The 14,247-nt window shown below is 37.8% G+C and overlaps 1 protein-coding gene across 2 annotated transcripts in view; it reads left to right on the forward strand.

Moving 5' to 3' along the window:
* Positions 1–14,247, forward strand: part of LOC149088600 (NACHT domain- and WD repeat-containing protein 1-like) — a 112,277-nt gene that overhangs the window by 48,104 nt on the left and 49,926 nt on the right. For both annotated transcript variants that reach the window (XM_089248085.1, XM_089248086.1), the window contains exons 3-5: positions 5,540–5,742; positions 11,902–12,095; positions 13,871–14,037. In XM_089248085.1, coding sequence (XP_089104211.1) covers positions 5,540–5,742; positions 11,902–12,095; positions 13,871–14,037 — 564 coding nt within the window. The remainder of the gene's footprint in view (positions 1–5,539; positions 5,743–11,901; positions 12,096–13,870; positions 14,038–14,247) is intronic.

Below are 14,247 nucleotides of genomic sequence, written 5' to 3' on the forward strand. Positions count from 1 at the left end.
TTTGAATATTTGTGGATCGGGAGGAGCTTAACCTATGGGTTGCGACTCAATCTTGGGTTACAGATTGGTAGTACGATACAACTTCCAGTCCGGTTATAAATCTACTTGTTGTACCACTGGTTTCAGAAACGTCTCAAAGGTTTCGGAGGCTTGGGCTCAGACCCAGACATTTTGCGCTCCTTTCGACCATGAGTTCCTGTAAAGTATTTTTGGGAAGAGATCGGCATATACGAAGGGGAAGAGATCGGCAAGGGGAAGATCGGCAAGGGGAAGATCGTCAAGGGGATCGGATTTGGGATGAGATCGGCAAGGAATGACATAATTACCCAAAATCTGTGATATGCGGATGAACATACGAAAACTGGCGGCACAATCTGCTCCATACTTTTCCAACTCTGCATCGGAAACTATAAAATTTACCATTACTCCTGGCAGTTGAAATTTTAATTTGCAATGGATGTCTTCTCTGTGATGGTCTGGCAATGGTTTCAAGTAATGGAGATGACCGACCCGTATAGACCGAGATGTGTACAAGTTTGAAGCACAGCTTCAAGTCGGCCTCAAAAGCCAATGTGTTTGCCCCAAACTTCTCAGTCTTTCTTCGTATGGACTGTGACGCAGACCATAGAGCTGCTTGGTGAATGATTTCTGGACATTTTCGATTAATTTTACGTCTTTCACTTTGTATAGACACCATATTTGCGAACAATGTTCCGGGATAGGTCGTATAAAAACTGTAAATGCGTGCATGAGTGTACTAGCGCCACATTTTTCTGATAGGCCTTTCATAGAACATAAGAAGCGCGTCTCACTGTACACACTATGCGTGAATAATGTAATTCAAAATTTCCATTGTTGCAAATGGCGATTCCTCCAAGTCTGTGTGGGAAGTGAGCTTCTGGAGCTCTTCACCACCCATCGTGTAGCTTGAACTCATTCGGTATTCCCTTATGTGCATGAAACCACTTTTATTAACTGATATTGTAAGAGACTATTGACTGCAGTCCAGTTAGAGACATTGGCATGCGCGATTTAGTTCTGTGTATTCAGACATGGGAAATAACAGTTTAACACCACCAAATTGTACGAATGGAATTCGGTGAATGTAAAAAGTATCATGCGTGAATAGTGGTGGATCCAACACCGAGTCCTGAACCACCCCGCTAGACAAGCATTTTTTTCCAAGCAAGGCAATCTTCGACACGAACCTGAAAAGTTCTTGAGGTGTGTATGACTGCAGTACACGACAAACTTTTTTGGCGCACCCAAGTCAAAAAGCTTTCTGATCAGGAGAAAAAACGGTCTATTTCATCGAATGCTTTGTGGATATCGGTAAACAATATAGCAATTTCAGTGTTTTGTCTCCAATGGCGTTCGTCCAATAATCATGACATAATAGTTGTTGGACATAATAACTGTCTACTCAGACGGATCTGAGCAGTGGCAATATACTGTAACTACTCAGCAGTATAAAGCGCTATATGTGCCATGGGGAACAAAGAAAATGTACTAAAAAAACGCCACTTTTTAACCTGGTGATAAAAAATCGAACCATTTTTTATTGCATAAATCTCTCTCCCATGGTCTCATTAAGATATCCTGAAAATTCGGCTGTATTCTGATGAGTAGTTTTTGAGGAAAATTCATAGCACTCGAACATGAATTATATAATCAGCCTGTATAGATCTAAAAATAATTTTTTTTAAGCAAAAATAATAATTTTAAAACCATATTAACAAAAATCTGTTTCACGAGTATTTGATTTTCAACTCACTTCGTACGCATTCAGGAAAATGGAGAAATAAACACGAAATTAATTAGCAAACCAGGGTCCCGGAAAACCTGGAGATAGAAAAAAAAAGAGACATACAAGAGTTTTCCTGCCGTCTAATTCCTAATCAAGATGGTTGTCTCGTTAATTACGCCTATCTTGGGAAAACTAATATAATATGTGTCCTTTATCTCTCTCTCTTTCTCGCAGGAGAAAAAAAAATAAAATAAGGAATAGGAAAAAGATTTTCTTTTGTCCCGGAGAAATCTTCCGTTGCGGAAACTTTTTCCGGTTACTTAAACAAGATCACAGACATTTTAATTACCAAGTGCTCCTCATCAAAATCCCGGTTTTGCCTTGAGAACGGAACTTCCACATGTAAAAATGTATCTTTTTGTCCCGGAAAAGGCTTCACAAAAACATGGCGGTGAAATAATTAACCGGATGCTCATCCAACAATATTTGATACGATATGAAACCTTCTTTTTTTTTTTACACTCAGCTAAATTTCAATTTGACACGTGTTTCGAGTTTTCCGCTCTCTGTATGTGTATCCATTATAATATATTCATTGAATGATCATAATTGAAATTTCACGCCGTTATGAACAACGCGTGAGAGCTGTCCTTTTTTACTGCATTGAGAGATTTTCCAGGAGTTCTCTGACTAAATTGAATTTAATTAGATGGAGAGCCATGTTTTCATGCGTGATAGAACTCGAATGGATTTCGGGATCGGTGATTGTCAATCGGAGTTGATGATGATGATGATCGTGGATGCGGTGGGGGATTGTTCTTGACATTCAAGAACCTTCATTTACATAATATTTTAAATAAGTATGGTGGTATTAAATGCATTTTTATACATTTGCGTATCTCTATTACAAACAAAGAAATTCATACGTTTCCAATATCGAAGGGAGATGGCAGGAATTGACGCTGTTCGAAGGTTTTTAAGAACTGGCTGTTGCGAAGATATATTTTGGAAAGAGAGAAAATTCAACTGCCCCTGCGGGGAACCGAACCCACGTCCTTTCACTTTCCGGGTGAACGCACTAGACTACAGGGGCACCGAATCTCTCAATCTTTCCTTGGAGCTCGGGTACACTAAAAGGGATCGTACATGGACGGTCGGACCAGACTCAGGTCAAGCTCACAACTGCTGACGCTGCCACCAGATGGCGACTTATGCAAGGATGACGTCACCATCCACTACAACCTTCGTATTAGGGCACCACCTCCTATATAACCATCTAGGTGGTCGTGATTAGGGGCAGTTGAATTTTCTCTCTTTCCAAAATATATCTTCGCAACAGCCAGTTGTTAAAAACCTTCGTATCATCCTTGCATTGACGCTGTCGCTTTCCGTTCCTGCGCCGTTTTCTTAGGGTTACCAGATTGAAGAATATGATGAGGATGCATGTGCGAGAACCCTCGGAAAAAACGTCACTCAAATACTTATGCTGTTTGTGTTTGTTTTTTTCATCCATTTTATCTATTTCTGAATGGAAGAAGGAACCCAGGGCTGTCTTAGTGCATGGGGCAACGACCGGGAGGACCCTTGCGTGCATGCGCGGGGGGAACTCCATGGTAATGTTATCCCGTGCTTTTATAAACCACACACAACTCGCAAATGTCAGACATTCATGTTCACGCGTGAGGGAATTAAATACCATCAAACTCGTTTATAACGACACCTTGGCTACAATGTCAATAACTGGTGGTCGCTGCTGATTATCATAGACTGTGCCTTGCCGATAACGTCGATGAAAACGCTACGACCTTGGATATAAATACACTTATTGACGCTCTTGCTTCCGTACTAACGGTTAACCCCCTTTTATGGACAAATTCTTTTGTCCCACTGGTGTCCGCAAAAGAGAAGTTTTACTGTATAAAGTGGATCCCCGATAACGTTTTTCAAACTTTGTAAGCGGGAGAACGCTTTAAACAGAAAATCGAAATGAGAGTTACTTAGAGTTGAGATCCCGAAAAAATAAGTCGCGCTTAGCGGGGAAACGTTATAAGTGGGAACGTTATTACCGGGATCGAGTGTATATACATGTATACTTATATTAACGGAGATTATATAATAGTATAAATAATACTGACACCCAGTGCCGTAACTAGTCATTCTTGTGTCCTTTGAAAGAGAATTTGCTTTAGGCCGCTTCTGACCTATTTAGGCCCATTCTGGGCCAACTTCCAAGTGAGCCCAGTGCGGGTGCACCTGTTACTTATGTGCACATTGTGGTGGACGTATTTAATTGAAACTCGGTATATACGTTATTTGGACAATGAGAAAAAACATAATTGCGGTAAAAAAGTGACACTTTTTCACCTGATGGTAAAAAAACATTCAATAATTTTTTATTGAATCTTTATTCCCCCCATGGTCCATATATCCTATATACCAAGTTTCATCAGAATAGGCACTACATGCGTCTGAGTGGTGACAGTTTATTTATAACCATCCCGTATATTTTTTTTTCTTACAAGTATGGTCAGATTGATCACTAGAATCCGAAAGTTCAGGCAAAATGTCAAATGCCTGTTTTTTGGGCTATTTTCAAACATTTTTGAATTTGCGAAATTTTCCTCTCACAAATGCCTGCTTTAACAACCCCAGCCCCATTTAAACGCAGAAAAGTGATAGGTGTTGTCATGCATCCATCTTGCTTTGACCGGATGGCGTTAGACGTGAATGATTTTGTTTCAGATGAACGCAGCCCATGTAAGAAAAGTAGATGGAAATTAGAAATTTTCGTTTCTCCACATTCTTTACATAATATGTCTCGCTCAGGCATTGAACTGCATTGTATATGTATAGCTGACCGAGGACTGTCTCAAGAGATCATCAATTGACGTCATGGCTCACACAAGGTGGAGAAAGAGTGGGCAGTGCTCTTGGGCCCATGTTGTTTTGATTTTATTTTTTACACCATAAATGCAGTACAAACAACCTTAGCTATTTATTAAACATATATATCCAGTATTCAATTAAAAAATCTCGAGGCGACCACCGATAGACAGCGCTTTTGCTTCCAGCCCATCTCACTAATGGCAGTAAATTGCAATATATGTAGCAATATGGCCAGAGTTGGTGTTTGGTTAAGTAGTAGTAGTAGTATTCAATTAAACTGACCAGAGCCCTTAGGGGTGTGCGACAGATGCTGACACACAGGACCCCATGCTTGAAGGAGTCCCGCATATTTGGTAATATAAAAAAGGTTAAACTTTTTTATACAAAAGTAGAACAAGCTAGTTTTATCAATAGAAATGATAATGATTTTTCTAAGTAATACAACAAATAAACGAGAATTATTCGCAACTCGAAGGAGCCCCACAAATAATTTTCTCTACGGTAACGGTGTTACCGTAACTGGTAACCGTTTCACCGTTACCTATTAACGGTGGCCTTGGAATTGGCTTAATCTCAGGGTTTATTAACATTTTATTTTGGGCTTGAAATCAATTTAACTTGGATAATAATGCAGTTATTATAAAGTATAATTAAAACTGTAGACGGATTAAGTGCAACCAATTTTTCAGCTATTTTTGTGCACCATTAATACCTTTGATTTTAGTTATTTTTCTTCCTTTAAAAAATTATAAATGACTTTTCTTTAGTGCCTATTTTAGCAATTTTTTGTGCCTTTTTGCCTGCCTTTTTCGACCATTTTTAGTGCCTAAACGTCCGGGATCTATTTATCACCATCGATATATTTAATGGTTTGTGTTAATGATGTTGATCCTCTTTCTTACGCAGACATGGAACAAGAAAGGCGGCAACTACACGAGGTCGTTGTGCCGAACTTGCAGAGGGAATGGGCTTCGTTAGGTGTCGACATTCAGCTGGTGGACATCCAGGCAGGAACTGACGAAGATGCGATTCTCGTACCGGGTGCCGTAGCGCAACAACTGGAGGACATCGAGAACTGCTGCAAGACGTCTTTAGGATGCTTCTTCCTGGTAAGTAGTGATTACTTTTTATGTTTCACGTAACGCAGACGGTGCAAAAATGAACAGTGGGATCAAACTAGTGTCTAGAACGGATTAATCTTGAACATAGGGGCGTATGCAAGATCGACCTTTGGAGGGGAACAAAGGTGGGGTGCATTTGTGGTGTAGTAGTAGTAGGTAGGGCCTCCAAAAAATGGCTCGGGGATCCATGATGTTCTTAAGTCAGCCACCTCATTGGGCAATTTGCCTGTTCTGGCGTTGTATTTGTATTTGAATTTTCTTTCGCTTGTTAAATTTCTTGCACGGAAATGTAATATTTTCCTTTTAATTTTTTAGTCAGCTTGGTGGTTGGGGGTACCTCGATCCCCCCGGTGTACGCTCCTGAATATAGTGGATTGGTTCTGAACACTCTGGTCAGTTTTAAACTTGAGCAGCTGCATTCGTCATTGGCTTGAACAGGATCCAAACTGGTTCCATCGTATTCTCGAGCTGCTTAATTAACTCAAACCCTCTTTCCATGGAAAATACTGAAGTCGATCGGCGACTAGAAAATTGGATGACTCGAGTTGCCCGTCTTTCCTCATACACGGCACTTCCCAGAAAGTTTCAAAACCCCGGAGACAGAGTAAAAAGGACAGTTTTTAGTTAGTCACGTATACATGATCACAAGAACAGGTATTTTAATGGGGGGTTTTTGGGGAGCGCATATTTTGCCCCCCCCCCCCCGAAAACTTTTCTAATAACAACATTGGAGAGAGAAGTCGACATAAGTGAGGAATACATAATGAATTTTATGAAAATTCTAAACTAGGGAAAATTTATTCACCATCAGTGTTAGTACGAGAAATAACTTCAATAATATTGAAAATAATTATAATATTGATTTCAGCATTATTGAAGGTAATAATTTCGAAGTAATTAAAAGCAATAATTTAAAAGTAACTAAAAGCGATAATTTCAAACTATTTGAATAGACTATTCAGCGTTGGTGAAGTAAAAAAAGTTAAGAATCAATTTGCGTTCAATAACTCTTTGGGCCCTCCTTCACTCGAGCCCTTGTTGGCCCAACCGTTGAGACTAGCCCGCCGAGTCATCTGTCAATATGTCATTTTTGTTATACAATGGCCAATACTCCCGTCAGATTGGCACTAGAGAAACCACATGTGTCGGGTCGCCTGGATGCCGAGTCTTCCAATAATTAGCAGCATCAGTATTTCCATGTGAAAAGGGCTTTAGTGTAACGTAAAGCAAAGGTCTTTCCTGAGGTTGATCCTTACATCCTGAACCCAATTCAAAAATGATTTCTTCGGAAATAGCCTCATCACTATCATCAAATTTCTCCAATGATTTTTCTCCAAGAAAATTAAACGCATTCTTTGATGTTGTAAGTCACAGCCATCATCACCAATAGGCGTGGACAAGAAAATATGCAATATTGCCCTCAATGCGATAACTCATGAAATTTTCTTAATTTCTATATGATAAGCTTTGGTATGCACCCCTGTCCCACCCCTAAGGGTATTCAGGAACTTTCGTAAATCAGACGTCGCCATCCCGCTGTGCAACTTCTATACGATAATATTTCATTCAATCAATCCGTTGAAAATTACCTCTGTATCAACGTTTTTGATTAAATGACAAATTCAACAAAACTCGACTAACAAACGGGAAAAATCGGGATGAAGAAAAAAATTGAAACTGTCCCAAAAAAAATGCAGGACGTATGGTCACACAACGTAACAATTACTTTTTAAAAAATTGTCCCTCCCAACAGCGAGCTCTAGATCCACCCCTGATCACCAAATACTAATCCATCAATAGTAGAAAACAAAAATTGCATATCATTGTGAAGATTTAGGAGATATGACGCGCGTGTATCATATGGTCTGGACATTTCTCCAGTATCTACAAATCTACAAAGTAAAATTCAATGTGATTTCGGAGAAGGATTTTCTTAAAGAAAAATAACCATTTCTAATGGATATCAAATCCTCCTCGAAGTTTCTCGAAAATTCGGGAGCTTCTCCAGAAGTCATTGATGTCCGATGGAAACAAAATACGGCGGTGGGAGAAGAATAAAAATGGTGGATCGTAAGCAGAAGTGGAGAAATGTTTTCCCAAGTTTTCAGCTGGGATATTTGGAAACAAAAAAAAGAAATGCCCTTTTGACAAAACATTCTTCCTTACCAGAAAAAAAAAATTATGGAAAAGGATTCTCCAAAAAAAAATGGATTTCTTGAGGCATAAAAATGATTGAAGATTCCATTTTTCGGAGGATCCACTTCTCTCCGGAATTTCTTCTACGGGAAAGCAATTTAAAACTAATTTATCGCTTTTGATTCGACAGGAAATACAACGTATCAAAGTGCAATGTACAATTTTGGCCTTTTGATTTTTTTTTTCTATTTTGTCCACAATTTTTTCCAGGATTTTTATTTATTTATGAAGTACGGAATTCGAGAACTTTTCTCTGAATTTAAAATTGCCAGTATATACCGTCTATTCTGAGCTCGAAATTGATTTATCCTGTTGCTTCCGAGGGAAAAGAAATTCACAAATCCAATTCGTGGGAAGAAATCACGTGACTCTTAGGGATTAAATTCGAAATAAAAAGCTTAGTTTTCTCTATTTATTGTTGTTGTTTTTGTTAAGTTTTTCGAAAAAATATTGCGAATTAGTCCATTAAAAATTCATCATGCGCTAATTACTTATGATTGGAATGATTCAACTTCATTTTTTTTGCAATTTAAGGATTTCGAATGTAAAGATTTAATCTTTTTCTTTTTGGAAATTTTATGAAAAATGTTAAATTAAAATTAATTTACGAAGTCTTTCTTGGAATTCGATTAAAGTTTTTTCTGAAAAATTCCAATATTTTCAGAGATGAGTTCCAGTAAAATTTATTTCAAGATAATTCTGATAGTAAAAATTATTTTATCACTGTGTTTCCCTCTGCAATCGTATCCAGCTATACTCTAAATGCAAGATATACAGAAGACTGGATGTTGTGAAGATATTTATTATTTGAGATGTTAATTTTTTAAGGAAGGAAAAAACTCATCTCTGCCTCTACCGGGAGTCGAACCCGGGTCCCTCGATTGCCGGACGAGTGCTCTGACCACTAAGCTACAGAGAAGATAAAAATCTTCCTTCGCTAGAGCGTATATATGCCGAACGGAACCGTGCGATGGACGATGAAACCGATCAGCTAATAGCTCATGGACGACGAGCCACCAGAGGGCTATATATATGACATGAATGTCGCTCTCCACCCGTTAATACAAGATATACGCTCTAGCGAAGGAAAATCTCTATCTCCTCTGTAGCTTAGTGGTCAGAGCACTCGTCCGGATCGAGGGACCCGGGTTCGACTCCCGGTAGAGGCAGAGATGAGTTTTTTCCTTCCTTAAAAAATTAACATCTCAAATAATAAATATCTTCACAACATCCAGTCTTCTGTATATCTTGTATTAACGGGTGGAGAGCGACATTCATGTCATATATACTCTAAATGCTGTCTGTCTCTTTCAATTAACAGTAACAATATATGTTTTTTTTTAACAATGGTCTAGGAATGCTTGGTGGTTTCGCTATTTTCCAAATGCCGTAAACAGAAGAAGGTAGTAACATTCACAAAGATTCTGTAAAATAAAAAATTTGGTCCACGTACTCTTGTGGGGGGGGGGGGTGCGCAAATTTTCCCAAAAAACGCATTTTCGAATTTTTCAATTTTCAAATACTATGAAATTTTTTAAAATACTTAAAAAAAATATTTAAACTTCTGGAACAGGCATTATATGTTTTTTATTAGATAAGGAACATTTTTTTCGAACATCACTCATCCCAATGTCTTGAAACTTTGTGTCCCCCAACACTATGATGTTATATACAGGGTGGGAAAAAAGTCCGTAGAAACTTTAAAAATTCATAAAATTCGGAAAAATAACCGAAATAAAAAACGGTTTGCAGGGTCACGGGAATTTTTTCAAGAAGGGGAAAAAAACTCAGAAACAGCCGATAGGTGGCACTAGTACGAGTGACTTCGGTGGAAATGTGGAAATGAGACGGTTACAAGAGCTTGCGCTCCTAATCCACAACCAGTTCACCATTGTAAACCGTGCATGTGGACCTGCTGCACTCTGCTGTTGCTGGATTTGTGACTCGTCTGCAATGGTGATCATGTCGAACATGCTGCTGTAATAAATGATTTGGAGGCATTCTGTTCGTTATTTGCGTATCTTTTCTTTGACTTGTGTACGTCAGCGCCACCTATCAGCTGTTTCGAGGGGGAGGGGGTTGTTTCCTGTTAAAAAAATTCCCGTGACCTACCGATACTAACCCTGCAAACTGTTTTTTATTTCGGTTATTTTTCCAAATTTTATGAATTTTTAAAGTTTCTACGGACTTTTTGCCCACCCGGTACTTTAACACGTGGAGTTTTTATTAAAATTGAAAAAAATTATGACAGAAAATATGGGTAAATTTTGATGATTTTTGAAAAAGTTGCATGTTGTTGAAGTTAAAATTTCAGAAAAAAATATGACAAACAATTAAAATCCTTAAATAATCGTGTTAAATTTTACAAACAGTTCATAGTATTTGAGAAAAAAAAAATTGAGTGCCTGTGAAGTGGATAGAAAATTTTTAAATGTTCCTTAAAGGAAGGAGATTTTTCCCATGGGATGCCAAAAGATCGCGCACCAACCCCCTTAATTCGTCGAATTGTTTCAGACATTTTAATGGTCCTCGGATTCAGAAACGCGGCTGTAGATCAGTGTGCTTCAACCACCATGGGGGAATGGATACACGGGGAATTTCACACGACCCGTGAGATAATTCACCCAACTTTTAAGACACCATTTAAATTTATAATTAATAAATAAGGTACCGTCACTATTTTGATGTTTATTTGCCGACTGCCCAGTGGTTTTTGTCGACTGCAAAGGTCAGCAAAACCACGAATTATCTATAGTATATTAACCCTTTGCACTTTTTGCTCGGGCGAACCAGCAACTCGCGGCGATTTTCCGCATATTTGGTGAATTTTTTACAGCTAACTTAAAATGATTTCACACACACACAATTGAACGTTTAAAACTTTTATACTTCAACATTTTATATATCATTATAATTCACAAATAAATAAATAAAAATTAACTTTTTATGTAATACTTACGTAGTTGCTGACGTAATACTTGAATGGACATGAATTTTTTTTTTACATTTTTCCAGCCCTACACATTGTTTCATATTCGAACTTTTTTTCCAACAATGCTCCATGTTGTAAATTACAATACAGTATAAATGTTTAAAAAATGTGAATAGTATTTTTACACGTAAAGCAATACAGATCGAGAAACCATCTTCAAAAAACAAATTCCAATGTAACAAACGTCCGGAATAAGATTTTACCCTTATCGATTGATAACAGCCTGATTTTTACATTCAATCCCTACGCAAAAGATTGTCGATGGCGAAGAAATATTTCAAGGGATTTTGAAATTTTCCTAAGAAATAAAATGTGTCTTTAATATTTTATATGAATGCAATATCAAACAACTAGTGCTGCTACCTGAAACTGTGGTGATTAGTGATATTATAATAAGTCGGCCTATATATATATATATGTATGCAGCCAGGATAACCCGCACTAATAATGAAATAGGAGCGTTGTAATGAATGAATAGAGAGCATCTTAACGATCTCGAAGAGAAAATGAACCAGGAGCTTGTTAGCAGCTCGTGGGTTTCTGAGAGAATCGGTTTCATAGCGAAAAGTGATACTGTGATCACCTCTCCGTAACTTCAACCGCCTCTTAGAATTCCCAATTCCAGACCAGGTAAGGGGAAGACATTATCAGTAAATCTAGACCCCTCCCCCACCGATAATTGTCATTTAAGTCTCATAAAACTAAAGCGTTTTATGGCACCAATAAATTCCGGTGGATTATGGCCCGCTTGGACCTATTGTTTCCTTTAAAGACTTACACTGTTGGTATTTTCCAGCTCAAGACGATATTTCTTTCGTTCGAGGGTATATTTTGACTTGAAAATATCCATTGTATTCATACAGAATATAGCTCCTAGTTTATCTGATGAAAAAAATTATTGTGTGCTATTCTAAGTCTAATATTTTGTGGATAATTTTGTTAAATGTGTTTTTCTTCAGTCTTTCATTGGCAACAAGTACCGCCCATATCCTCTTCCAGCCGCCATCGATGAAGTCGAGTTCAAGCACTTGTACAACGCTGCGAACGAGGCTGGTCTGGAGGTATCTTTGCTGGACAATCGGTACTTGTTGGATACGAACCTCATACCCCCTCGCTACGTTCTACAGCAGACATCTTGCGTCACTGACAACAGGTGACTTGTTTGCTAATTTTCTGGACCTTTTTGAATCATGTTACTAATTCTGTTTTCTTTTATTATGCCCTGTATTTATTTAGCGAAATATATATTTTGATAGTGATAGATTCAAGATTCGTTCTTTCGGGAATTGATGCAGGGTATAGCATGGCCTTTATTTCATCAACCATCTGTCGTAGAGGTATGATTCCCATTTAAAAATTGCTCAACAGGCGTTCAGAAATGACCCTGTACCAGTTTCGAGTGTGAAAATACAGTGTGTAACAAACTGAAAAATCTAACCTTTATACCGTCTTCTTGTGCTACCTAACAATTAAAAAGTTGGTGCCCTGTCTTTTTTGAGTCCAACAAAAGAGAGCTTACGTTTGTAACTGCAAAGTTCACCGAGATATTCGAATTCGGAAAAAGAAGGAAATTTGTGAAAGAACAGCGTTATAAATGAGGTTAAAACGGTTTTTCCGCATTTAACGTGGTTCTTTCCCAAATTTCTTCCGTTTTCCGAATTCTAATATGTCATTGAGTATTGCACTTTGAAACATGAAATCTTCTCTGTTGACCTTAGAAGACACAAGGCAACAAATTTCTGATAAGAATTTATAGAACGGGGGGGGGACACCGTAAAAAAATTTAATTTTTTTTTTTTATTTCTCTTACACACTGTATTTCCACTCTCAAAACTGGTACAAAGCAATTTTTGAACGCCTTTTGAGTATTTTTGAAATTGGAATCAAACCTCTACGACGGACGGTTGATGAGATAAAGGCCGCATTAGCACTTACGGGACACCCTGTATATGTTTGAAAATCATAATAGTCAGCCCATGGTATTAGCGGTTTTCTTTCCCAGTTTTCTGGAAATCACGGTTGCAGTGCTTATTCTCGTATTGGAACAAAATACAATAAATTGTACGTGTTAAATATACGTTTTAAAAACCCTCCTAAAAGCTTTTCTAGTGCTTCTGTATGTGTGTGTGGAAGTGTTTCTAAGAGACTGTACGTAATATGTTTCTGAAAGTGAAGAAACTTGAGAAAAAGTTCGAAATATTGACTATGATTAGCTTCATTGCTACGGTTTCCCGTTATTGCAACATCAATGATTCTACAATCTGATATCATCAAGAAAAAAAGAACTTGAAATTCGATCGGCCGTTGCTATAACTACTCCTGCTACTATACAGGGTGTCCTGTAAGTCCTAATCCGGCCTTTATCTCATCAACCATCTCTAATAAAGGTATAGTTTCAATTTAAAAAAAATGCTTGAAATGTGTTTAAAAATTACCTTTTATCTGTTTTGAGAGTGAAAATACAGTGTGTAACGAAATTTCCGTTCTCTAATTTCTAATTAGAAATTTTATCTTCGATATTTGAATTCAAATATCTCAGCGAATATTGCACTTGGAAACATGTAATTTTTTCTGTTAGCCTCAGAAGATACAGAGTAACGACTTTTTAGTTGAAAGTTAGAGGACAATTTAGATTTTTTTTTATTTTGTGACGCACTGTATTTTCACCCTCAGAACTGGTGCAGGGTAATTTTTGAACGCCTTTTGGGCATTTTTTAAATTGGAATCGTACCTCTACAACGGACGGTTGATAAGATCAAGGCCGCATTAGCACTTACGGGACACCCTTTATACTACAGACGTGATGTTTAATTTATTTTAAAAACAAACTTAATTAGTCTTTCAGCAATTACGCAAAGTTCCATGGTTATTGTTATAACCTGAATCCAATGAGCTAATTGCAGATTGAATTCCTAATTTGCAATACAGGAAGACGGACTGCCAAACGAAGATACAAGACGATTCCATGGAAGGTGGATGGGCTGAAGAAGAGGAGAAACTCGTACGTATCATACAATACGGAGCACGAATTGCTGCCGAAGAAGGACTAATCAAGCCGCAGACTAACGACAAGACTGTGTCGTATCTCATGTCAGGTAACACAATGCATTCCTAAAAATACATCAATTTACGAACTTCAGAGCAAATTATAACTGATGAGAGTATACAGGGTGGCAACATAATTCCCCTTGTCGCATTTTACTGGCGAACCGTTGATCCTAAAAGCTTACTTCCAATTAAGAAAATTATCCAAATAACGTGTAGAACTCAGATACTCCATTCACATTGACGCGGTTGTATAGTTA

This window comes from Pholcus phalangioides, unplaced genomic scaffold, assembly GCF_987345545.1.
Source record: "Pholcus phalangioides strain wild (caught in Gottingen) unplaced genomic scaffold, Ppha-v1.0 ptg000003l_1, whole genome shotgun sequence".
NCBI classification, from domain to species: Eukaryota; Metazoa; Arthropoda; class Arachnida; order Araneae; family Pholcidae; genus Pholcus; species Pholcus phalangioides.